Source organism: Eutrema salsugineum, unplaced genomic scaffold, assembly GCF_000478725.1.
Source record: "Eutrema salsugineum unplaced genomic scaffold, Eutsalg1_0 scaffold_10, whole genome shotgun sequence".
In the NCBI taxonomy this organism is placed as follows: domain Eukaryota; kingdom Viridiplantae; phylum Streptophyta; class Magnoliopsida; order Brassicales; family Brassicaceae; genus Eutrema; species Eutrema salsugineum.
This window is the reverse complement of record NW_006256908.1, coordinates 4,768,781-4,793,814: the sequence shown is the minus strand read 5'-3', so window position 1 is coordinate 4,793,814 and position 25,034 is coordinate 4,768,781. Positions and strand designations below refer to the sequence as shown.

Here is a 25,034-nt window from a genome sequence, read left to right as displayed (position 1 = left end):
TCCAATCTACCAACCTTCTCAACCCTAGCCCACCAGAACGTTTAGGCGTACACAATGAAGCCCATGACACTTTGGCACCGCGTGCAGTGGAAGCAGCACCCGACCACAGATACGCAGAGCAAATTTTTTCAAGTTCCTCTAAACATCCATTAGGGAGGAGGAAGAAAGAGCACCAAAAATTACTAGAGCGATAAATCACTGATTGGATTAGTTGCAATCTTCCAGCAAAAGACAAACAACAAGCAGATCAGGAAGCTATGCGATTGCGCACCTTATCAATTAGAGCACAGTAATCTTGAGGTCGAAGCTTGTGAAGCTGGAGCGGAACCCCCAGGTAACGCATCCGAAGGGATCCTTGAAGCAGATGATACTTCTCCACCAGCTTTTTAACAAGGGACACGTTATTACCATCAAGGAGAAGACATGATTTGTGGAAGTTAAGTCTCAATCCAGATGTTTTATAGAAATCATGTAGAATGTCCAGGATACTTATCAGAGAGCGTTCTGAGCCGTGAAAGAAAATAAGGACATCATCGGCAAAGCTGAGATGCGTAATTAAAGGGTCCGAACAGAGATGGTGCGTCGAAAACCGATTAAGCATCACAGATTTATCCAAATGCTTGGAGAGGATATCCATAGCAATTGAAAAAAGCGGCGGAGAGATCGGATCTCCTTGCCTCAGCCCTTTCTTACCGTGAAAGTAGCCTGTGAGCTTCCCGTTGATCGAGACAGAATAAGCCGGAGAGGATATGCACTCATAAATCCAGGAAGATATCCGGGAGCTCAAACGCCTTAAGAATATTGATGATGAACTTCCAATGGAGATTGTCATAAGCCTTAGACAAATGAATTTGAAGACACCCCTGAGTGGTCGGACCATCTTTATGAAAATCACTGACACGCTCTGACACAAGCAGCACATTCTCACACAACAGCCAACCATCCATAAAACCCACCTGATTCCTCTGGACCACTTTGGAAGAGAACATCTTTAGGCGAAGACCTAAGATTCTGGAGATGACTTTAAAGAAAATATTGCAGCAAGCAATGGGTCTGAAATCAGAGAGTTTATCGGCCCCAGGGAACTTCAGAATGAGAGTGAGAGTCGTACCATTAAATTTCTTCAGAGAACAAGAGGAGCGGAAGAACTCTTGAACAGCCAAAATGAGGTCACTCCCAACCATAGACCAACCAGAAGTGAAAAATTCTACCGAGAATCCATCCGGTCCAGGGGCTTTCCCACGAGGTAAAGCAAAAACTACAGAACGTATATCCTCAGCGGTCGGGATAACCGCAAAAAGAGAAGCCAATTCCTGAGAGCACCGAAAGGGATAAACACGTTTGAGGTACTTCATAGAATGGGGAGTTACTTCCGAGTTGGAGGAGCCAAGAAGATTACGGTAGTAGTTAACCACCAAGTCTTTAACCATCTCCAGATTGGATATCCGATCCCCAGCCTCGGAACGGATGTAATTAATAGCATTGCAAGCTTGCCTAACTTTAACCACTCTATGGAAGAAACTGGTATTAGCATCACCCTCCTTAAGCCACCGAAGGCGGAATTTTTGCTAAAAAGGGTTTCCTCAGCTTTCGCAAAAATCGACCAAGACTCATGAGCTTCCTTTCTTGTAAAAAGAGATCCTGAGAGGTAAAAGAACAATTCAGCCTGAATATGCTCAAGATCCGCAAAAGCTTTAGCGGTATGCCTTTGAATATCAGAGAACCTACGCCTATTCAGGCCCTTACAGAACCCTTTTTCCGCCTTCAGCTTCAGCAGGGAAGAGCAAGAAGGCATGCTAGCATTCCACACATCCTGAAGATGCTGCAAATAATCCGGAAGCTCAGCAAAGAAGGAAAAGAACTTGAAAGGCGATTTTCTTCTTACCTCCACCTAAGACAAGGAAATAAGACAAGGAGAATGGTCAGATTTTCCGGGAGGATCAAACACCGCAGATGAGTAAGAAATTTTTCAAGCCAAGGACCATTGACCAGCGCCCTATCGAGCTTTCGTGCAACAGGAGAATCCGCCTGTCGATTAGTTGGTTCTCACTAGATATACTCCTAGTTTCTACTGCAATAGAACAATGATGTAGTTGTAATATAAAGGATTCAAAATCCAGAGGACCAGTGTTACTCTATGAATTTGTGAGGATTGAATTAAAGCTAAGACGAAAGATGGTTTGTTTTGAAAACTAAAAAGTAAACAGAATGGCAAACAACGATTTAAATTCAAATTAAAACAAGCACTAGACCAAAGCAATTTGCAGGAATTTCAGAGATAAGAACCAGATGACTATTCAGGGCACAAGTGTAACGCAAGTCTCGAACTCAAACAGAAAAGCTTATCGATCCACTGTCGTGATCTCGATAACTTTGTCTAACAACCTAAATCCTAAACTGTCGTTTGAACCTAGAAAATTGCAGACAAGCATTAGCTAGCAGGTGTGATCTGTTCACGATTTGCCTTAACTTCAACTGTCGTTGGCTAAGGACAAATCGCTCACCAATGTTTATTCTAGCAACCTATTACACTTTTGATGAATAGATTAACCTAAAATCGCAGATTGAGTGATCAATTCAACCTAAGCATTAAGTCTAACAATGGTGAAGACAATAGATATCAAGCCCTATTTGCATCTAATCCTTTAACTCATGAAATCCTTTGAACGCTTTAATCTAGCTAAGAGATCTACTCAGACATGGAGAAAAGAAACACGGAAACAGATGGAAAGGAATTCATGAATTAAAATCGCAGAAGAGATAATAGGGTTCAGAATTCTTCTCAAAGTGTAGCAGATTTCTTCTCCCAAAAGCTTACAAGTAAAAACTCTATGGTTCAGGAAATTGTAAAAAGAAAAGCGTAGAAAGTCTGTAGAAAAACGTGATCATCAAAACACAGGCGGCTCTGGGCTTTTTATTCCATCTCACGCGACTTAGGATTAGGTAAAATCGTTTTCCTTATTTTTCTCTCGTCCGGAGCAGGTGCTCCACGAAGGGTCCAAACCGGGAGCAGGTGCTCCGGGGATGATTTCTCCAAAAACGTGTGAAATAGCTCCTTATTGCTCAATTTCATCTCTTTTTTGCTCCAATGCCTCCTAAACACTCCAATCCTTTGATAAAGCCTCTAAGTCACCTGAAACTTCCTGAAAAGACTCCAAAAACTCCTAAAACAATCAGTAAACACAAGTTAGAATGAGTCAAAATCTCCACTCATCAACTCCCCCGAACTTGAATCCTTGTTTGTCCTCAAACAAACTCAAATTCAACTCCAAAAGAATGACTGGATAAAGCTGGGAACTCGCAAAACTCAAAAGACCGTAAACCTGACCAAGGCATGTGACAATCTGCTACAAAATCAATCAAAAATCTAACCTCCATGTACTTCTCCGTAGACGCTGCAGCTTTCCAGATTAGTCCCTCAATTTCATAACATCATCCATCTCTCATCATCGCTGAATCTCATCGATAAAACCAGTGCTAAGGACCTTCTAGACTCGTTCCCATACTTATACCTCAACAAATCGACCATACTACACAAAAGTACCTTTCCTCTCCCCCGAACTTATTCACTTTTCAAGCTGTTTCGTTTTTTTTTTTTTTTTTTTTTTTTTGGCACATATAACAAGGTTCAAAGACGCGAGTATTGATGGTGATTGCCACCGAATCCCCGGTTTGTCCCCTCATCATATATCAAAGGTGTAGGCGAATAATGGGGTCACAGGAAATTTTTCTACCCCTCGCTTCCATCCTTTGTGTGATCATTCCACTTTAGAAGTAAAATAATGGGATCCTTGGAAATTTTCCTAACCCTTTACTTCTAAAAGAAAATCATTTCAATCTTTTCTGCCTTTTGATCATATTTTTTTTTTTTTTTTTTTAGAAACAGCCCGAAACAATGCTTAGAACATAAGAGAGGAATACCAAATCTATCACACAGGTCTTTATTTGTCAGGTAAGAATGGGGAGTCAAGCCCTATGAGCACTAACCTGATCGATGAGGAAAATGAAGAGCTGAAAAATTAGCTCAGGTTCATTGGATATGTCAAGAATTTTGGGCTCCTCTAGTCTACTGCTTTGTCTTTGGATTTTCCATTAGTCGATCTAGATGATTCTGCAGCAATGATCACTGAAACAAAACGGTCAAGATTTACAAATGGTCTGAAATCATCATAGAATTGGTCATTATTCCCACAAGTTTTGACTTGACTCATATAACCAACTGACTCAAAGAAACAAAATGACTCAAAGAAACAAACTAAAAACTGACTCAAAGAAAGAACTAAAAGAAAGAAAACAAAAGAAAGAAGTAAAAGAGACATGATCCTCCCCCGGACTTACTTCACACCGTCCTCGGTGTGAAAATAAGCTAGAGAAGTACCCAGAAAACTTACCTGGTTTGCGCATGTAGAGCACCCTGGTGGAGCAGGTGCTCCGGAACAGAGCTGGGTGCTCCCTCGTCTTTTGTTCGTCTGGAGCAGGTGCCGGAGCAGGTGCTCCGGTTTCCCTTGGGTTGCTCCTTCGTCACTTTTTACGTGGTGAGCACCCTGTGGAGCAGGTGCTCCGACTGGGGAGGGGGTGCTCTTTCGTTAGTTTTTACGCTTTGAGCAACCAACCTAGCAGATGGAGCAGGTGCTCCAGTTGGGTGTTCTTCCTTCTTCTTCCTCACATCTTCTCTTCCACGTTGAACAACTTCCTAACTGTTTTTTTTTTATTTTTTAAAAAGAACCTAAAAACAAAGTTAGTAGCTAAGAATAAAAGACACAAAGTTAGAGACTCTTACCGGTGGGTTGCCTCCCACCAAGCGCTTGTTTTAAGTCATTAGCTTGACTTGGAAAGCCATTTAGGCTTGAGGAGGATCGCTTAAGGTGACTGATTCACCCTCTGCGATATTTGGACCAGCAAGGTATGGTTTCAACCTCTGTCCATTGACAACAAACTCGCCTCCTTTAGTGTCCAGCAACACTACAGCTCCATATGGTCGAACCTCCTTGATGGTGAATGGTCCAGACCATCTCGATCTCAGCTTCCCTGGAAACAATTTCAATCTAGAGTTAAAGAGCAATACCTGATCGTTTGGTGCAAAGCTTCTGTTGAGGATCCTCCTGTCATGGAAAGCTTTTGTCCTCTCTTTGTAAATCTTCGAGTTTTCATATGCCAGGTGCCTAATTTCCTCCAGCTCATGCAACTGCATTACTCTCCTCTCCTGAGCACTCTTTGCATCGAAATTCAGCAGCTTCACTGCCCAAGCAGCTTTGTACTCAAGTTCCACTGGAAGATGACATGCTTTTTCATACACCAAGTGGAATGGTGTAGTCCCCAAAGGTGTTTTGTAAGCTGTTCTGTATGCCCAAAGAGCATCATCAAGCTCCACTGCCCAATCCTTCCTTGTGGTGCTCACAGTCTTCTGCAGAATGTTCTTGATTTCCCTGTTGGAAACCTCAACTTGCCCACTCGTCTGAGGATGGTATGGGGTCGCCACCTTATGCCTTACACCATTCTTCTTCAACAAGTTTTCAAAGACTTTGTTAATGAAGTGAGGGCCTCCATCGCTAATCACCACTCGCGGCACACCAAACCTGGGAAAAATGACAGATTTGAACATCTTTAAAACCACCTTTGCGTCATTTGTGGGACTAGCCAGAGCTTCCACCCACTTTGATACATAGTCAACTGCCACCAGAATATACTCATTCCCATAAGATGGTGGAAAAGGTCCCATGAAGTCTATACCCCACACATCGAAAATTTCTACTTCCAAGATGAAATTCTGAGGCATCTCATTCCTCCTGCTGATGTTCCCTTGTCTCTGACATGTGTCACACCTGGAGATAAAACTCGCTACATCTCGGAACATCGTCGGCCACCAATACCCAGCTTGGAGAATTTTCGACACAGTCTTGAAAGTGGCGAAGTGACCTGCATAAGAGGATCCATGGCAATGAAACAACACTCCTGGTATCTCCTCGTCAGCTACACATCTTCTGAAGATTCCATCAGAGCAATGCCTGTATAAATAAGGCTCATCCCAAAAGTAGTGCCTCACATCCTTCAGAAACTTCTTCTTTTTGTTTCCCACAAAACCTGCAGGTTCCTGCTCTGCAGCAAGGTAATTTGCAATCTCTCCAAACCATGGGAAACCAGAATGCCGATCTATGTCAACTTGGTTGCAAAAACTCGTCAGAGCAGGTGCTCCGGTGGGGAGCAGGTGCTCGTCGAACCCAGAAACATCTATGGCGTAAACTTGTTCATCAGGAAGGCTGTCATTTAGTGGAATGTCATCATCTATCTTCAGCCTCGACAAGTGGTCTACAACACCATTATCAATCCTTTTTTTATCTTTAATCTCCAAATCAAACTCTTGCAGCAAAAGGATCCATCGAAGGAGCCTTGGCTTGGCGTCCTTCTTCGTCAACAGGTATTTCAGAGCTGCATGGTCTGTGTGAACAACAACTTTCGACCCAACAAGGTAAGACCTGAACTTCTCAAAAGCATAAACCACTGCAAGAAGCTCCTTTTCAGTTGTGGCATATCTGCACTGAGCCTCGTCGAGTGTTCGGCTAGCATAATAGATGACGTGGAGCCTCTTTTCTTTCCTCTAACCCAGCACTGCTCCCACTGCATAATCGCTAGCATCGGTCATGACCTCAAAAGGTAGTTCCCAATCTGGTGGCTGGACAATAGGAGCGCTGACGAAAGCTCCTTTTATCCTGTGAAATGCCTCCAAACATGCATCATCAAACTCGAATTTCACATCCTTGCACAGCAGCTGCGTCAGGGGCCTGGCAATCTTCGAGAAATCTTTGATGAAGCCTCTGTAAAAACCTGCGTGGCCCAGAAAACTGCAAACCCCCTTGACTGATGTTGGTGGCTGCAGACTCATCATCACCTCGATCTTTGCCCTGTCCACCTCGATCCCTTTCTCTGAGATTTTGTGTCCCAGCACGATCCCATCTCTTACCATGAAATGGCATTTCTCCCAGTTAAGCACCAGATGCTTCTCCTCACACCGCTGCAAGACCCCGCACAGATTAGACAAACAGACAGAAAAGGAGCTTCCATAGACAGAAAAATCGTCCATGAAAACTTCCATTATGTCTTCAATCAGGTCAGTGAAAATCGACATCATGCAGCGTTGGAATGTTGCTGGAGCATTACACAAGCCAAATGGCATTCTGCGATATGCAAAGGTGCCATAAGGACATGTGAATGTCGTCTTCTCCTGGTCATCCGGGTGGATTGGGATCTGAAAGAAACCTGAATAACCATCTAAGAAACAGTAATAAGGATGGTTAGCCAAGCGTTCAAGCATCTGATCGATAAATGGTAAAAGAAAATGATCTTTACGAGTTGCAGCATTCAATTTCCTGTAATCTATGCACATTCGATGCCCAGTAACAGTTCTAGTTGGTATCAATTCATTCCTATTATTTTTTGTGACAGTGATGCCACCTTTCTTAGGAACTACATGAACCGGACTAACCCAATTACTATCTGAAATTGCATAGATCACACCAGCTTCTAGAAGTTTCATTATCTCTTTCTTTACAACATCTTGTAGATTCGGGTTTAACCTCCTCTGATGTTCTACAGAAGTCATTGATTCATCTTCTAGATGTATTCTATGCATGCAAAGATCAGGAGAAATCCCTGGAATGTCATCTAGTGAATATCCTATAGCTTTCCTATACTTTCTAATTTCACAAAGAAGCAAGGCAATCTCTACATTGTTCAATTCAGAGTTCACTATCACAGGGAATGTCGAATTGGGTCCTAGAAACGCGTACCTGAGCCCCACAGGAAGGGGTTTGAGCTCAAGCTTCGGAGCTCTCAATTCGCTCCAAGGTCCATCAATCAAGCCGTCGGGAGCAGGTGCTCCAGGATTCAGAGCAGGTGCTCCGTCGGCTTTTTCTGCAGGTGAGCTCTCCTTGCCTTCTAAGCTCATGTACGCCACCAGCCTTTGCATCCTCGTGCTTGCATTCAGCATTTTTGCAAACCCATCAGCTTCTTCACTCAAATACCCATGTTCTCCTTCAGCTTTGGTGAGTGCAACTTCGAGAGGATCGATGGCCAAAACCTCTTCAGCAACCTCTTCAGCAATGCCTGAACCATCATCTATGACAAATGTCTGTCCGTCCAGCATTGGTTTCTTGAAGAGTTTATTCATCTCAAATCGCACCACCATATCTCCCAGCTGGAGATCTATCACTCCTTCTTTCACATCTATGATTGCACCAGCTGTGCATAAGAAGGATCGACCCAATATCAAAGGATCCTTGGGTTCTTCATCAAGCTCCAGAACCACAAAATCTGCTGGAATGAGTGTATCACCTATCTGAACATGCAGATCCTCAAGTATACCAACAGGGAATTTGGTTGATCTATCAGCAAATACCAGCGAGATTTTCGTCGGTTTGAATCTGGTGTAACCCAATCGCTTGGCTACAGAGTAAGGCATCAGATTCACACTTGAACCTAGATCGCAGAGAGACCTTGCAAAAAGTACATTCCCAATCCTAACTGAGAGAACAAACCTTCCTGGATCACTTCTCTTCTTCAGAACTTTGTTCTGAAGCACAGCACTGCACTCCTTCGAAACCATCATGACACTCTCTTCCTCAACAGCTTTCCCAGACACTAACCCCTTCATGTATCTTTTAAGGGCTGGTATCATCTGAACAGCATCAGCTAGAGGGAGTTTTACAGTCAAATCCTTCAGCATCTCCCTGCACTTTGCATCCTCTAAGTCCTTGCGAGACTTCTTTGGTGGAACTGGGTAAGGTACCCTAGGCGTGAAACTCTTGCAGGAATGTTTGCTGGGGCAGGTGGCTGGAGCAGGTGCTCCCTCGTTGGCTCAGGGTGCTCCCTCGTCAAATCTACGTCTGGAGCAGGTGCTCCAGATTTTGGAGTAGGTGCTCCGATGGAGGAAGAGTGCTCCTTCGTCTTTTTTACGTCATGAGCTGGTTCCTCTTCTTGGAGCAGGTGCTCCACGTCCTTTTTCTTCCTCATTCACAAACTCATTCCTGGGATTTTCACCTTTTCCAGGGAGAGTTCCAGGTGATCTCTTCACAGCTTCTGCAGTCTGAGCTACCTGAACATCCAGCTTCTTCACATGAGTCCACACAGCCTCATACTTGCCATTCAAATCATTGTACATGGTGTCCACTTTGGCATTAATCTCCATGGAAGACTTTTGCTGATTAACCAGCAGCTGTTGCATCAAGTTTTTCAGCTCATCCTGCGAGTTATTTGAGGAACTCGAAGAAGGCTGTAGACTTGTGAAAGGCAACTTCTGCTGATTTCCACCTTGAAATCGATTCTGATTGGTGATGAACTGCTTTCCTTGGAAGTTGCTGGAGAAGTTCTTCTGAAATCCTGACTGATTCTGCACTCCTTGCTGCGGATAGACCTGATCCTGAGGGTTCTCAACATTGTTGCTTCTGTAGGATAAATTCGGGTGGCTTCTGAAGTTGTTGAAACTGCGATTCTGCACATACCCTTGTCCATTCACGAAATTTACCTCCATCTGATCATTATTCTCTGCATCTACAAACTCTTGAGCAAGAGGTGCATCACCGACCTCATCAGCAAAATGCACAGATCTCTGGTTCTCTCTCAGCAGCAGATTCACCTTTGCTGTAAGCTCATCGATTTTGCTCAACTCCACACTATGAACTGCTTTGCTAGACCTGTCATACTCTTGGGATTTGTTGCTGGAGCTTGCAACTAAGTTCTCAATCAACTCATAAGCAGCTTCTTTGGACTTAGTCATGAAATCGCCATTGCTAGCTGCATTCAAAGCATTCCTGTAATCCCAGTTGACACCATCATAAAAGGTTGACAGAATCTGCTCATCAGAGAACCCATGGTGAGGGCACTCTCTTCGGTACTCCTTGTACCTCTCCCAAGCTTCGCAGAAAGCTTCACCAGATTGTTGTTTAAACGACAAGATCTTGTTCTTCAGAGCTGCAGTTTTGGCCTTAGTGTAGAAATGGTCCAAAAATGCTGATCTGCACTCTTCCCATGTAGTCAATGACCCAGGTGGTAATGACTTCAGCCAGCGCAAAGTTTTGTCCGCAAGTGAGAATGGAAAAAGCTTGCACTTCAAGAAATCGGCTGGTATCCCATTTGATCCAGTCGTGCTGCAAATCTCCTCAAAATTTTCGATGTGGTCCATCGGAATCTCAGCAGGAAGCCCATGAAAGAGGTGCTGCTTCACCAATGAGATCAGCTGAGGTTTGATCTCAAAATCTTGCCTCTGAATGGTTGGAGGAGCAATCGCAGCCCTGTTGTGATAGTAAGCGTGCGGACTGTCCTTGTCTCCAATAGCAGGTTGTGGCTGCTCCCTGTCTTGCTGCGCCTTTTGCAGCTGCTCCAATTGCTGTCGAAGCTGTTGCAACTCGACAGCCATGTTGCCATTGTTGCCTTGATCGCCCATGTTGGCTTGAATAGGCCTTTGACGTCTGTTTTCTCGCTCGACTCTTGCTAGATCGGTGTTCGACAAAACAAGATCGGTGCAGTTGCTCCTTGTGGATATGTTTGACATACACCTGAAACACACGCAAACAAGAGAACAAGAGAGAAAAATTAGTAAAGCCTTAGTCTGAATTTCGAACCAAAAATCAAAGGTAACGAATTGGTCCCCGTCGCAACGGCGCCAAAATTTGGTTCTCACTAGATATACTCCTAGTTTCTACTGCAATAGAACAATGATGTAGTTGTAATATAAAGGATTCGAAATCCAGAGGACCAGTGTTACTCTATGAATTTGTGAGGATTGAATTAAAGGTAAGACGAAAGATGGTTTGTTTTGAAAACTAAAAAGTAAACAGAATGGCAAACAACGATTTAAATTCAAATTAAAACAAGCACTAGACCAAAGCAATTCGCAGGAATTTAAGAGATAAGAACCAGATGACTATTCAGGGCACAAGTATAACGCAAGTCTCGAACTCAAACAGAAAAGCTTATCGATCCACTGTCGTGATCTCGATAACTTTGTCTAACAACCTAAATCCTAAACTGTCGTTTGAACCTAGAAAATTGCAGACAAGCATTAGCTAGCAGGTGTGATCTGTTCACGATTTGCCTTAACTTCAACTGTCGTTGGCTAAGGACAAATCGCTCACCAATGTTTATTCTAGCAACCTATTACACTTTTGATGAATAGATTAACCTAAAATCGCAGATTGAGTGATCAATTCAACCTAAGCATTAAGTCTAACAATGGTGAAGACAATAGATATCAAGCCCTATTTGCATCTAATCCTTTAACTCATGAAATCCTTTGAACGCTTTAATCTAGCTAAGAGATCTACTCAGACATGGAGAAAAGAAACACGGAAACAGATGGAAATGAATTCATGAATTAAAATCGCAGAAGAGATAATAGGGTTCAGAATTCTTCTCAAAGTGTAGCAGATTTCTTCTCCCAAAAGCTTACAAGTAAAAACTCTATGGTTCAGGAAATTGTAAAAAGAAAAGCGTAGAAAGTCTGTAGAAAAACGTGATCATCAAAACACAGGCGGCTCTGGGCTTTTTATTCCATCTCACGCGACTTAGGATTAGGTAAAATCGTTTTCCTTATTTTTCTCCCGTCCGGAGCAGGTGCTCCACGAAGGGTCCAAACCGGGAGCAGGTGCTCCGGGGATGATTTCTCCAAAAACGTGTGAAATAGCTCCTTATTGCTCAATTTCATCTCCTTTTGCTCCAATGCCTCCTAAACACTCCAATCCTTTGATAAGGCCTCTAAGTCACCTGAAACTTCCTGAAAAGACTCCAAAAACTCCTAAAACAATCAGTAAACACAAGTTAGAATGAGTCAAAATCTCCACTCATCATTAGTCCAGGTAAAGAGAGTTCCATGACTAACCATATCAAAAAAGAGATAATTTCCACGCATTCTTGAAATTCATTAAGCCCTTGGAGCGAGAGCTCAGAGGGGTTAATGGAGAAGTGCTCATCCGCCAGTAGGATCTGATTAAAATCCCTGAGTAAAATCCATGGCGAGTGCCTTAACAAAGTAGAGGTAGCAAGTCTATGAATATCACTCCAGAGATCCCTCCTTGCCACAACTTGATTCCGAGCATAGATAAACAAAACAGAGAAGGATTGACCATCCACCGGATTAAAGACACCACAAAGAACCATCTGATCACTTTTGAAGTAGGTAACAACTGAGAGAGAAGGGTGCCATACAACCCAGATACGTCAATTCTCTGCCAGGGGAGAGTAATTGTATTACCTGTGCCAACCAGGAAGAATACGAGAGACAACATCATCTGCATTTTGCTCTTGAACATGCGTTTCCCAAAACATGACTAAAAAGGACAGTTAGAGATAATCCACCGAAAAAGATAAGATTGCCGAGAATGACCATTAAGACCCTTTATATTCCAAAAAAAATGTCTTCATGAGAAAAAACTAAAAGAGTGGGACACCAAAGCTTAAACCACGATCGATGGGGCATCCCCATGGGGAGATCGACCATGCGAACGAGAATCAGAGACTGTAGAGCTGTGCTGCTTAGACAAGATACTTAGGATGGCTGGGGAAGACTTCGTATGAAGAGCTAATTTTGAATCTTGAAAGGAGAAAACCTCCTGCTTCAAACGCCTACGTACCTTTTTATGGGTTCCATGAGTTTTCCACACAGATTTCGGAGGCAAAGGAGCACGGGAACCTGTAGGGGGCTGACGATTACGCAGAATAACTTGAGCAGCTTTAATAATACTTTCTTCTTCAAACTGAGCAGGGGTAACTGGATTCGGGGGGGGGGGGGAGGATCAGCGCTGGAGCCATGAAGATCCTGAATAAACGGAGAACGCTTAGCACCAGCAACCCAAACACGAGAGAAAGAAGTTCCAGAATCCCTTGTAGTCACAGGAGCTGGAACACTGCGGGCATGGGGACGACGATTTGGCAACCCATGAGGAATATCAGTAGACACAAGAGGAGCCACAAGAAAGGTGTTAGTATCAACAGAGACAGGGCTCGCCTCCGGATCAATGATAGAACATATCGGAGGTCCTGAGGGCACCTAAGAACTTGGTGAACAAATTCACCACAATACTCGCATTTCGGCGGAAGATGTGGATAGTTAGCATCAACCCGAACCGAATTGCCAAATCTATCCTCAACCACAACAGCGCAAGGAACAGATTTAGCAAGAAGAATTTCCACCTTCACCTTGACACATCCCAAATGCATAGGAGGAAGGCGTGATTTCTTAGTATAAAGAGGTTCACCAAAACCAGAGGAAATGAGCCCAAGACCTTAAAGAGAGTAGAGTTGCATAGAGTTGTTTTTGAGGATAACCCAAACAAATCGGAACAAAGATAAGCTTTTGCGGAACAAGAGGAGCAGATTCGGACCATTCAGACACAGAGAAAGCACAATGACCAGCCTGCCAAAATCCAACCTCTAAGACCCAAGCTCTGGTATCTTTAGCCGGAATATAGATGAGACTCGTAGATTTTGAAGTATGCCTGACAGAGATTCTGCCTTTCGAACCCCAGATTGGGTTCAAATCAGCGAAAACTTTGACAACAGGAGGAGGAGAGCCATGCCAATGAACATGTGATCTTTCCAGCTGTTAGAAGAACCAAGGATGATCGAGTCGGGCGCATTAACAACTGGAATTCCATCATCCGAGAAAGACGGAAAGGCTTCCTTCTTCAGGTTCTTAAGCGACAATTTGAAACGAGCGGTCTAAGGAAGAATAGTTCCATCAACCACCGGAGGAGCATCCTCAGAAAATTGTTCAACTGGATCCACCAAACCCGGCAGAGGGCAAGGGGCAAGGACGATTGAAGGAAAGAGGACCGGAACCACAAAGGAGGAGGCATCAGCCGATAAATCATCAAGAGAGAAGCGGATTACCGGAAGAGGAGCGACCAGAGAAACAGAGGCTGACAAAAACATAACCCGTTGAGCAGGAATGGGAGCACCATCGAGATCCAGAGCGTTCGGAGGATTGGGCGGATCAGGAGGAGGCACATCGATTTTCTGAGAGAACGGGTCCAGAGAGGGCTCAGAAGCCATAACACCAATGACAGGAGAAGCCATCAAAGCCTGAAGGAGAAGGGGGAGGGAGGATTTCTCGTCGGATGAGCGTGAGGATCACCGGCGGCGCCAATTAGGTTAAGATCTAATCGCCTAAATTTTTGCCCATTGAAGAGAGAGAAAAATTATAAAATATAAACTTTTTATTTATTTATTGCGTTTTCTAATTATATAGAAATCAAAAAAGAAAAAATTATTGATTCCTATAACTTTATGGAAATATAAAATGGATAGCTAGTGCTCTTGAAAATGAAAAATGACTCTTTTCTCTTATGCGAGATTAGAAAAAGATAGATATTTTGACCATATTTGGTGAATCTAAACCAGTTAACATATATCAATGACTAAAGTAATGTTAGTTATTAAACGAATTGAGAGAACTGAGACTGAGAGAATACATTAAACGAATTGATAGGAACTGACAAAACAACTAAAAAACGTGAAAGAACTTATTATTGAAATCTATTATTTTTTTTTGAATTGAAATTGAATCTTATATATAAAACTTGGCCAACTCTCTCCAGTTGAGTGACACATCAGCGCTAGAGAGAGCGCCACCTGTCATTTTCAAATTTAATAAAATAATTAATTAATTATATTTAAAGCAAACACAATAAAACATATTAAAAACATATTAAAACACATTAAAACACATTAAAAACATAAATAAATATTGATATATATTTATATTAGAATAAAATTCAAATTTAATTTAACTATATATAAACTTATAAATATTATATAATACAAGACTTTTTAAATGCACAATTCTATTTTTTTAAATGTTTTAAACTTCATTTATAAACTAAAAATATAATTAAATTTTAATGCAAGTGAAAAAAAATTATGAGACTAAATAAGTTAAAATTTTTTAAATAATCTTATACAAAAATTCAACTAAGAAAATTATAAAACACAAATCATATTTAATAAACTATTAAAAAGATAAAAGTTATTAAAAATAATAGTAAAAATAAAGATATCCACATAAAAATGTCATCTATGGTTTTTTTTAAGTAATAAAAAAGATGAAATCAATAAAATATTTATAACCAAAAAAATCAAATATTAAATTAAAAAAAATTAATAAATATTATATTAATACGATTTACAAGAATAAAAAGAATATAAAGATCGAAGAAAAAATGAAACTATTTAATACAACTGGTGTAAAGGAGATTACATATAATATATCATCAAGAAGAAATAAAAAAAATATAACTATTTTAGACAAAAATACATTAATAATAAACTTAAAGTTCAATACAAATTATTTAAAATATAAATTCAAACAAGATCCGCGCATACGCGCGGGTTCTCTCCTACTATTACTAAAACACAAGTATTTGTGCAATTACAAGTTGACATGTGGCAATCAACAAAAAAAAATCACGTAAAAAGCAAAAAAAAATAGATATAAAATTTTTAAAATAAAAAAATAACAATATCTAATCCTAAAAATCTCTAAAGTTTCTCCTACTACTTCACAATATCTTTTCTTCTATCCAACTTCGTCTATCATATCAGGTTTTCAATTTCAGGTCTCTCTCTTCTTCTTCATTGATACATCTATATTCATCTTTTTTTTTTTTATTCTGATCTTTGATTCTGATTTTTGTTTTTAAATATTTGTCATAGTACAAGAACTAATTTGAGACAGACTTATGCTTACTTTCTATTCAGATTCATTTCATTTTTCCTCCGCATATTAATATTCTGATTTTTTTTTCTGTGTGATTCAGGTGTCAACCATTTATTGTTATTGTATCAGAGATTTATTTGCAAGAGTCTGGTTACAGGTAATAGTTCAACTGCTTTTCTCTCATTTTTCTTTTGCGGTTTTCTTTGATGGAATGAATGTTCTATGACTAATGTAATATTTTATTTGTAAAAAGTTATTTAAATGAAAAAATTAACCCATGCATAACATGGGTGATAATACTAGTATTTATAATTTCTAAACAGAGATTTCTATTACTACGTTGTTCTCTTTCAAGATAACCATATATATATTGTCCTCTTTCCTTCTCTTAATATCAATAAGACAAAATGTCAGGAATGAGTTCAGACTACCCTAATTTTCCATTGGGTAAATACGAAAACAAAACAAATTTGTTAAGATTTCAAATCAATTAAAATCTGTTATCAATAACCTACGAAACTCTATATATGTACTTTCTAATAAATGTAAAAGTTAGATGCAACTCATGCAAGACCAGGGGCGGATGTAATAAAAGAGTAGTGGGATCCAGTGCTTCTTACTCTTTTTTATTTTTTTATAAAATATTTAGATAAATTTAACCAAAATAAATTTAATGATAAAAATTTTTTTACCTCTAACTAATTCTATTTATAAATTTGTGTTCTTAATTAATTTGTTTTTCTAGATCCGCTACTGTGCAAAGACATCAATAAAAATGCTAGGAAAAGATTCGATCGAGGTCAACAAAGACTAAGGATTGAACGAGTCAAGTTCTACAATCAAATTATTACAATTGGACTCAACGCCCAAATCATTTTAAAAAAAAAGAAGTGTTATTTGATTTAGGTGTGAACAAGTGTTGTCTTTTAAAATTTTTGTTCGTAAATATTTAGATATAATATTTATGATTTTGGTACTATTTCTGGTTAATATGTTTCTTTCCACGGTAAATAGCAGAATATTTGTTGTATTTTTGGTCAATTTACTTTTTATTTAACTGTTAGCAAATTCTTTTTTTCGTAGCATGTTTTTTTTTTTATTTTGTTATGTTGAAATTAAGTATTCTGGTGTAGGGTTTGTTAGCACATCCATTTGAATATTCAACATCGATCCATATTAAAAAATAACAACATACTAGATTTTATCCTGTGTATCCGCACTGAAATTATTTTTAATTTATTAAATTTTTTAATATAATATATATTTTTGTTTTTACATATAATTTTTTAATAAGTGATAAATATTTTTTCTGTTTATATATATTTTGTTTCTATTAATTTATCATTTCTAGTATATATATGACTGCGATTAAAGAAACATTATTCTAATCCGTTCGTTTATATTAATCCAATAAGTACAACGATTATAAAAATATTATTATAACATATTCATTTATATTAATCCAAAAAAGATCATAGTTATTAAAACATAATTATAATTCATTCATATTCTTTCTATATTTTATATATTTTTAAGTTTGAATATTAAATATTTAGATTTATTTAATAAAAATATACAGTAATATTATTATTATCTTTTTCATTGAAATACTATTTAAATTTGAATATGTAAATTAAATCTAAATTGATATCAGATTTATTATTTTTATAAAAATATAATAATAACTTATTTTATAATTTTTGATAAATAATATAACCTAAATTTAAGGAAATTTATAACAAATCTAAATTTAAATTTAAATTTTCGAATTTTTATTTTAAAAAATAAATTATAAATAAATTATTTTATTAATATTACATTAAATTGATTTGTTTGGTAACATAAATAGGAGTTATCCAAAAATAAAATAGTAGAAAACTAATTAAAATCTGTTTGGACACAAAATATCTTTCTCTTTTAATAGTATAGATGTTACCCGCTCTGTAAACATTTGAAAGAATGAAGGTTAAAAATCTGTATTGTAATACTTATTTTCTATTTGCCCATTTACTTAATTTATCCCCAATAGCAATAGCAATTTATCTAATTTCTCTCAAAATTTGTGTCCTTTACCTAAATCACTTTTTTAATTTAAGCTTAATGCCTCCACTCTCCGAAATGAACGTCACTAACTACGTATATTTGATCTACTTTGCCTCTATATATATGCGTTATGTGGCATTCTGTTCATTACTACTCACAATCACAGGCAAACGAAAGTATGGATAAAAGATGGAGTCTTCAAGGTATGACTGCTCTTGTAACTGGTGGAGCCAGAGGAATCGGGTTCGTTTTGCTGCTACTCATAATTTTTTACCCATTTTTCTGCTTCTTTGTTTTAAGATGTCGCTGATTTTTTTTTTGTTTTTTGTTTTTTGTTGTTGTTGTGGACTGTTTTAGGCATGCCATAGTAGAGGAGCTAGCCTGTTTTGGAGCTAGAATCCATGTATGCGACATCTCTGAAGTTCAGCTCAATCAAAGTTTAAGCGAATGGGAAAAGAAAGGGTTTCAAGTGAGTGGTTCGATCTGTGATGTATCCTCTCGTGCAGAGAGAGAAACACTTATGCAAACCGTCTCAGCCATATTTGATAGCAAGCTGAACATTCTTGTAAGTTAATCTTAGTTTAAAGAGACTAAGATATATCTAATAATTAGTGATATATATTCTTTTTATTACTCATTTTGCTCAACATAGGTGAACAACGTTGGCGGGATTCGCATTAAGCCAACAACAGAATATGTGGAAGACGATTTCTCATTCCATATTTCAACAAACTTGGAATCTGCTTATCATCTTAGCCAACTTTCACATCCTCTCTTAAAGGCTTCAGGATCTGGAAGCATCGTCTTTATTTCTTCTGTTGGAGGGGTTGTATCAATGGACTGTGGATCCATCTATGGTTTAACCAAAGGTACATAGACTGATAATCGATATAGAGATTATCAATTATTCTAGACGCAATAGTATTGTGGATTCTTATATGTTTTATTATCTAAATACAAACTTAATTAATATTAGGAAATTTCAGTTACGTGTATAACTTTCAAATGATGTTTTGGTGAAATTGGAGGTAATGTTCCTACGTTAATAAGTTGATTAAACTTTACACATCTTTTATTATATTTTAGATCTCATCCTAATTCAACTATGAGATTCCTAACATAGTAAACGCAAAAATATATGGCATCATCAAAATATACAGTAAAATATACAAAGAGAGAGAGAGATATATATCTTGTATACATAAACAAAATAATTTACAGGTATTTAAGTATCTTGATGGATCATAAATATTTCTCCAAATGATACTTCCACCGATTAATAGATTTTCCTGATCTAATTCATTTCTATAATACTTTATCTTTTTTTTTAATGTGTGTATGTAGGAGCTATGAATCAACTAGCAAGAAATTTGGCGTGTGAATGGGCACGAGACGGCATAAGAGCTAACTCTGTTGCTCCTAATTTTATCCAAACTGATATGGCTCAACCTGTAATCAGCGACACCCTCCAGCTATATTTTTTTTTATAATAATTCAGTTACTATCATGCACTTCTAATTCTTGTATCTTAAAATCTTGTGAATAATCAGCTTCTCGGAGACGCCGGTTACAAGAATAGTTTGTATAGTAGAACTCCACTTGGTCGAGCTGGAGAGCCAAAAGAGGTTGCATCACTTACGGCTTTTCTGTGTCTACCTGCAGCTTCATATATTACTGGTCAGACCATATGTGTTGATGGAGGTCTCACTATCAATGGTTTCACCTATCAGACACAGGCTTGAGCCGATTTGTGTGTGTATGTGTGTGTGTGTGTTTGTGTGTTTTCTTTAAGAACTTCTAAGACACGATTCTCAATTATATCAAAGATCAAGATTTAATAATTTGTTTATGAAAATAAGAGAAACTGTTCTCCTTTATTTCATCAACTTTAATATATAAACAAGAAAAGTTAATGAATAAAAACAGAACGCAATTATCCTAAAGGAATGTGTTCTTATGTTCTCGACTAAGATTTTACCGTTTTGAGTCTCATATCATTCACTTTGTGTTTTTGTCAGATTTGAATGCCTACGAGTCCTGTTGCATTGTAAGAGTTCTAGAGTGTCCTTATTCTTCGTTTTAGTAACTTTTTGTTTATTAAGGAGTTGGATAGGGGATTGTATCAAAGGAGTTTGCATAGACTTTGAAAGAAGATGGAGAATATACTTTTGGATCCAAACAATTGGGAGAAAAAGTTGAGTCATTCCAATGAGTTTGAAAGATCATACCGGATGAAACCCTTCCCGTTCATATATAGTTGAAGCTCAACTTTGGATACAACATAGGAAATTAACTTACTTCACTCTGGAAATGATTTATATCATTCCAACGAACCATTCTAAAGATATGATTGGTTTAGTGAAGTGTCAAATAAGAAGAATGCAAAGCCAGTCTGAAGCAAATGAATGATCATGTCGGGTGAATTCTTCCTGCGCCAAGTTTAATATAGCATTTTGGCGTTGGATTAAAGTCATTCTAAGTTCTAGTTCAAAATTTTTGGCCGATTTAGTGAAGGCATAAAGCGTAGTAGCAAACGATGGAAAAACAATTTTTTTTTTTAACTAGGCATAAGTCTCTAGATAAAATTGAGGTTTGGATTCTAATTTTTTTTAACAGTGATCTATTATTTTTTAAATGTAATTAATATTAATCAATTTAGTTTCCCAAATTTCCTTACAAAAAGTTTAGACTAACAAAAATATGGTGAAAATATTTTTTAGTTTACTGCCTATTGCTTTTAACAAAAAATATGGTCATTTTATATATTTTTTATTAGTTACATGAGAATATTAATGAATATATAATGATTTTCCAACAGACTAGGTATTTAGCCCGCGACTTGCGCGGACCAAAAAGTTTTCAAAACAAAAAATAAAAATTTATGCTATAAATTGAAAATAATTAAAACAACTACTAAGACATAAAAAATCAAAATAAAATTAACTAAAAAAGTAAACAAAATTTAAAATTAATTACTTAAAAAAATACTTTATAACTAAATAATCCACAAACTAATTTAATTAAAATAAATTCTAGTTTTTCGTTTCCTATTTTTTCCTCTTCATTATTTTTTTTTCTTTCTTCTTCATCGTTCTTTCATTATTCTTCTTTTGTCCATATTTTTTCTTGTTTTTTTTCATATCTTATTCTTCATTTTTTTTTCTTCTTCCCATATTTCTTATTCAAATTTATCATTCACATTTTTTTTTATTATTTAACACATTTGTCTTTTTCGTCTTCTTCTTCTTTTTTTATTTTTACGGTTTATTCTTCTTCTCCTTATGATTTTTTTTTCATATTACGTACTCTTCATACTTTTGATGACTCTATATCTTTTGAGGCTGAGAAAAAAGATAAATACACATTTCAAACTTAAACTCTCCTTAAAAGTGTGTTATATTTATTGTTAGATAAGAAAGCTGCATTAACTTTTGTAGCTTGCTCCTTTCGAACAATCAAAACTGTTTTTGTGTAATCAACTTTAAAAAAGAGCTCAAACATATATACCAAAAAAGAAATTCTCAAAATTTCTTACTTATGCTAAAAACAAAAATTATAACAAATATCACAATAAAACTTTAAGTAAAATGGAGTCTCCACAAAAGGGTTGTGACATTTTCACGGTCCCAAGATTTGCAGATTTTTGTATATAATTTATCATCGATTTCTTTCACATTGTTGTGCTAGAATATTTATTTGTTATCCTATTAAATAATTTTAAAAAATAAAGAAAATACAAAATTAGATGGAATTGAATCCTTCCAACATACAAACTTAAGAAAACTTAGAGTTTTAGCTACTTAAACATAAATTTTACATCTTTTGTGAAACTTAAGCAAGAGAAGTTTTACTCTGATCCAAAAACAACATTTTATAATTACAGTTCAAATTCAACCGGAAACACATGAGCTGAAAGCACTCCACACGAAAAATATTTCAGTCGGAGAAACGTGCAAAAGATCAAAGTACAAATATTTACCTTTTTCTCCTGTCTTTGCCCATAAGTAAAATAAAGGAACCAGAAACCAATATCAGAAAATATCCCAACACTAGACATAAGTGACAAAACACACACAAAGCCCATTCAAATAAAGTGATGTTCGAATAAAAAATAATAATTTTGTTCATGTATCATCATTATTATCAATAGAACTAACTTTGAGAGTAAGAATATGCCAAGTGGACTAACATTTTTGCTGGAACTAAACTCCTTGTTAGCTTGTTTTCTTTTGTTCTCAGCAGCGACAGGTGGGGTCTTGGATAAAACACAGACCACCATGTTCTGCACCTCGTTCACCGAAGCTTATTTTGAACTGTTATAAATTTAGGATTCATCAGACAAGTAATAATCCATAATCAGATGATTAAACCTGTGTTTTTGTATGTGTTCTTTTAAAGTTTCATGTACCTTCCAAAAGTTCAATCAGCTTGGCAACCTTCACAAGAACCAGGTGAACTCACGTTCATTGCCATGAGGGATTTCGACACCGTATGTCCTATAGACCATTCTGAATCGTCACCAAGAGCCTACACCACAAAACAGAATACATGACTTTTTGTAATAATTTTTTAAAACATATAAAACGCTCTTATCTGACTCCGAGAACTGGTTCGGTTCATGACCATAATCTAGATCTTCATCACCAGCAAATTAAATCTGTTGCATCGCAAGATAAATAATATAATGCGAGCACCTAAGAAACAAAAAACAAAAACAATCAAAACTTAAAACAGATGATCAAACCTGTGTTTTTGTATGTGTTCTTTTAAAGTTTCATGTATCTTCCAAAAGTTCAATCAGCTTGGCAACCTTCACAAGAACCAGGTGAACTCATGTTCATTGCCATGAGGGATTTCGACACCGTATGTCCTATAGACCATTCTGAATCGTCACCAAAAGCCTACACCACAAAACAAAATACATGATCTTTTTGTAATAATTTTTTAAAACATATAAAACGCTCTTATCTGACTCCGAGAACTGGTTGGGTTCATGACCATAATCTAGATCTTCATCACCAGCAAATGAAATCTGTTGCATCGCAAGATGAAACAATAAAACGCGAGCACCTAAGATAGAAAAAAAAACAAAAACAATCAAAACTTAAAACAGATAAGAATCAATAAATAAAAAAATGCTCGACTCAGCCCCAACTAATAAAAGAGAAAGAAAAATGCACCAATATATAAAACATAAATATGATAGTTAATAAAAAAATCACAAATCTAAACCTAAAGCACAAAAAAAGAAAATAAAATGTTACCCTTCGGTATAGCAGTAAACTAAACAATCAACGATCAAAAAAATCCAGCTAAAACACCACCTCCTAAACAGAAAAAAAAACATCAAACATTATTATTAATAAGAAGAATTTATAAAATATAAATAGAATCCAACTTCTAATATACATCAGAACAAAATATATTCCTGAAAGAGCTATAAAAGGGAAGACACAAGGTATCACCTAACATATATAAAAAAATGTAGATCTACATGAGCTAACAAAAACGAATATAAAACAAAATAACAACCGAATAGAAAATTAAACAGCACAAAAACTATTTTTTTAATAAGTCACAAGATCACTAATGTGAAATACACGAAATATATAGCTTACATGATCGCCAAATATTACAACCGTGTAAGTGAAGAAAAAAAATTGGTTGAAAAATCTTTAAAATTTATGCAAATCGGAAAATTCATATATATTTTTTATTAAAAACAATATCTAAGTATTTATCAAGACTTACTTAAAGATTAAGGGAGTAACATAACTATATATGATGATTTTTCATTTTTTAATGTTTTTTATAATTCATATAAATATTTTTTTTTAAAAAAGAAAACAATATCTAAGTATCTATTAAGTAAGATTTACTTAAAGATTTATGGAGTAACATAATTATATATGATGATTTTTGATTTTTAATTTTTTTTATAAAATTTAATTTAAATAAAATTAATTTCATTTTTTATTTTTGTTTTAAAAAATCGTGATTTTAGTTGTAAATCGTGATTTTTGATTTGATAAAATCGTAGATTTTGATCAGATTGAGATAAAATCATATATTTTCATTTGATTTAATATTATTACAACCTATATATAATCGTGATTTTAGTTGTAAACAATTTTTTGTTTTTCTTAAATTAAAAATAATTTTAAGGAGGGGTAAAAGGTAATTAGCCACTCTGAGATTCAATGAAAGAGCTTTAAACGAAATTTTTACTTCGCTTATATATTGATTTAATATTATTACAACCTATATATAATCGTGATTTTAGTTGTAAACAATTTTTTGTTTTTTTAAATTAAAAATAATTTTAAGGAAGGGTAAAAGGTAATTAGCCACTCTGAAATTCAATGAAAAAGCTTTAAACGAAATTTTTACTTCGCTTATAATATATATGATGATGATAATTTTATCAATCTACAAGGATCCACGATTAACTGTCTACCTGCACCATCCTTCTTTTATTTTATTTTTGAAAATAAATGTTAAATATATTCACACAAAAAAACTATTTACAATTTCTGCATCAGATTTTTTGAGAGGTTTAAACAGAAATAACAGAAAAACAGAGTCTAATGATTGGCTATTGAATTGCGAGCCATCAACATTATCCGTCGACGGTTGTCATAGTCGTGGTCTCCTATGAGACGGATGGAGCTGAATCGCTTGCAAATGTTCATATCGATAAGTTTGCGTTGAGGAGGAGTTGGTATAACGAGGATTGAAATACGTATCTTGTGATGAATGTCGTTTGGTTGAGAATTTACGTTTGTAAGAAGCTCCTGAGGCTATCCAAAGCTGAACATCCTCCCCCCTGCTTCTATCCTATCTCGTTGAGCTCTGCTAAAGACCTCTTCTATCTTATTTAAGTTCTCATTCTGCGATGATTGTTTGCAACAATATGATTTTCTGGGACTCCCATGTCAATATACCCTCCACTACCATCTTCTTATGTGCCGCAATAATAAGAATCATAATAAGAATGCGACAAGTTTTTTTTCGTTAGTTCCTTACATATTTTACATTTTACATTACGGTTGAATATCTTTAACAGAAAAAAGCTTTGATTAATAACCAAGTTATGATATAATAATATGTCAAGATATTTTACTATAACCTTCAGACAAATTTTAAAGTTAACTAGAGAATGTTAATCAGAACTAATAATCAGAAGCTTACAAATGTAAAAGAAGGTAATAGCTTAAACTAACACCAATAACCGGTATTGTATCTTATAATTTAATTGAGAGATAATGACATAGAGAGAGGATAAGCA

At 36.6% G+C, this 25,034-nt stretch overlaps 2 protein-coding genes and 1 non-coding gene across 7 annotated transcripts; 2 read left to right on the top strand and 1 right to left on the bottom strand.

Moving 5' to 3' along the window:
* Window positions 1-755: 755 nt before the first annotated feature.
* Window positions 756-4,404, bottom strand: LOC112081541. The gene is made up of 4 exons (XM_024148303.1): window positions 4,392-4,404; window positions 4,071-4,219; window positions 1,400-1,891; window positions 756-1,313 (listed from the first exon to the last, which is right to left on the bottom strand). Exons 1-4 carry the CDS (start codon window positions 4,402-4,404, stop codon window positions 756-758), a joined length of 1,212 nt encoding a protein of 403 aa, XP_024004071.1.
* A 5,453-nt stretch (window positions 4,405-9,857) lies between these two features.
* Window positions 9,858-9,964, top strand: LOC112081731. The gene has a single exon (XR_002896653.1). It is a non-coding gene; the product is annotated as a small nucleolar RNA R71 (small nucleolar RNA).
* A 7,937-nt stretch (window positions 9,965-17,901) lies between these two features.
* LOC18027860 (tropinone reductase homolog At2g30670) lies at window positions 17,902-19,488 on the top strand. 5 transcript variants are annotated; one of them, XM_006409931.2, is made up of 5 exons: window positions 17,902-17,989; window positions 18,104-18,311; window positions 18,399-18,615; window positions 19,091-19,197; window positions 19,297-19,488. In XM_006409931.2, the coding sequence occupies exons 1-5, from the start codon at window positions 17,925-17,927 to the stop codon at window positions 19,486-19,488; spliced, it is 789 nt and encodes a 262-aa protein (XP_006409994.2). In that variant the 5' UTR covers window positions 17,902-17,924. The 5 variants fall into 5 exon arrangements, with proteins under 5 accessions (XP_006409994.2, XP_024003714.1, XP_024003716.1 ...); XM_024147946.1 differs by having other exon boundaries at window positions 17,925-18,011; window positions 18,105-18,311; XM_024147948.1 differs by having other exon boundaries at window positions 17,936-17,949.
* Window positions 19,489-25,034: the final 5,546 nt, after the last annotated feature.

Bases quoted from the DNA above. Each gene is read 5' to 3' on its own strand.
- LOC112081541 (XM_024148303.1), bottom strand. The intron at 1,892-4,070 runs GTAGACTAGAGG...TCCTTGTCTTAG, and splicing joins GAAAATCCAAAGACAAAGCA to GTGGAGGTAAGAAGAAAATC. The intron at 1,314-1,399 runs GTAATCTTCTTG...CGGTGCTCTCAG, and splicing joins CTTGGTGGTTAACTACTACC to GAATTGGCTTCTCTTTTTGC.
- LOC18027860 (XM_024147945.1), top strand. From the start codon at position 17,936: ATGGAGTCTTCAAGGTATGACTGCTCTTGTAACTGGTGGAGCCAGAGG. The intron at 17,991-18,060 runs TTCGTTTTGCTG...GTCGCTGATTTT, and splicing joins GTGGAGCCAGAGGAATCGGG to TTTTTTGTTTTTTGTTTTTT. The intron at 18,616-19,090 runs GTACATAGACTG...GTGTGTATGTAG, and splicing joins CATCTATGGTTTAACCAAAG to GAGCTATGAATCAACTAGCA.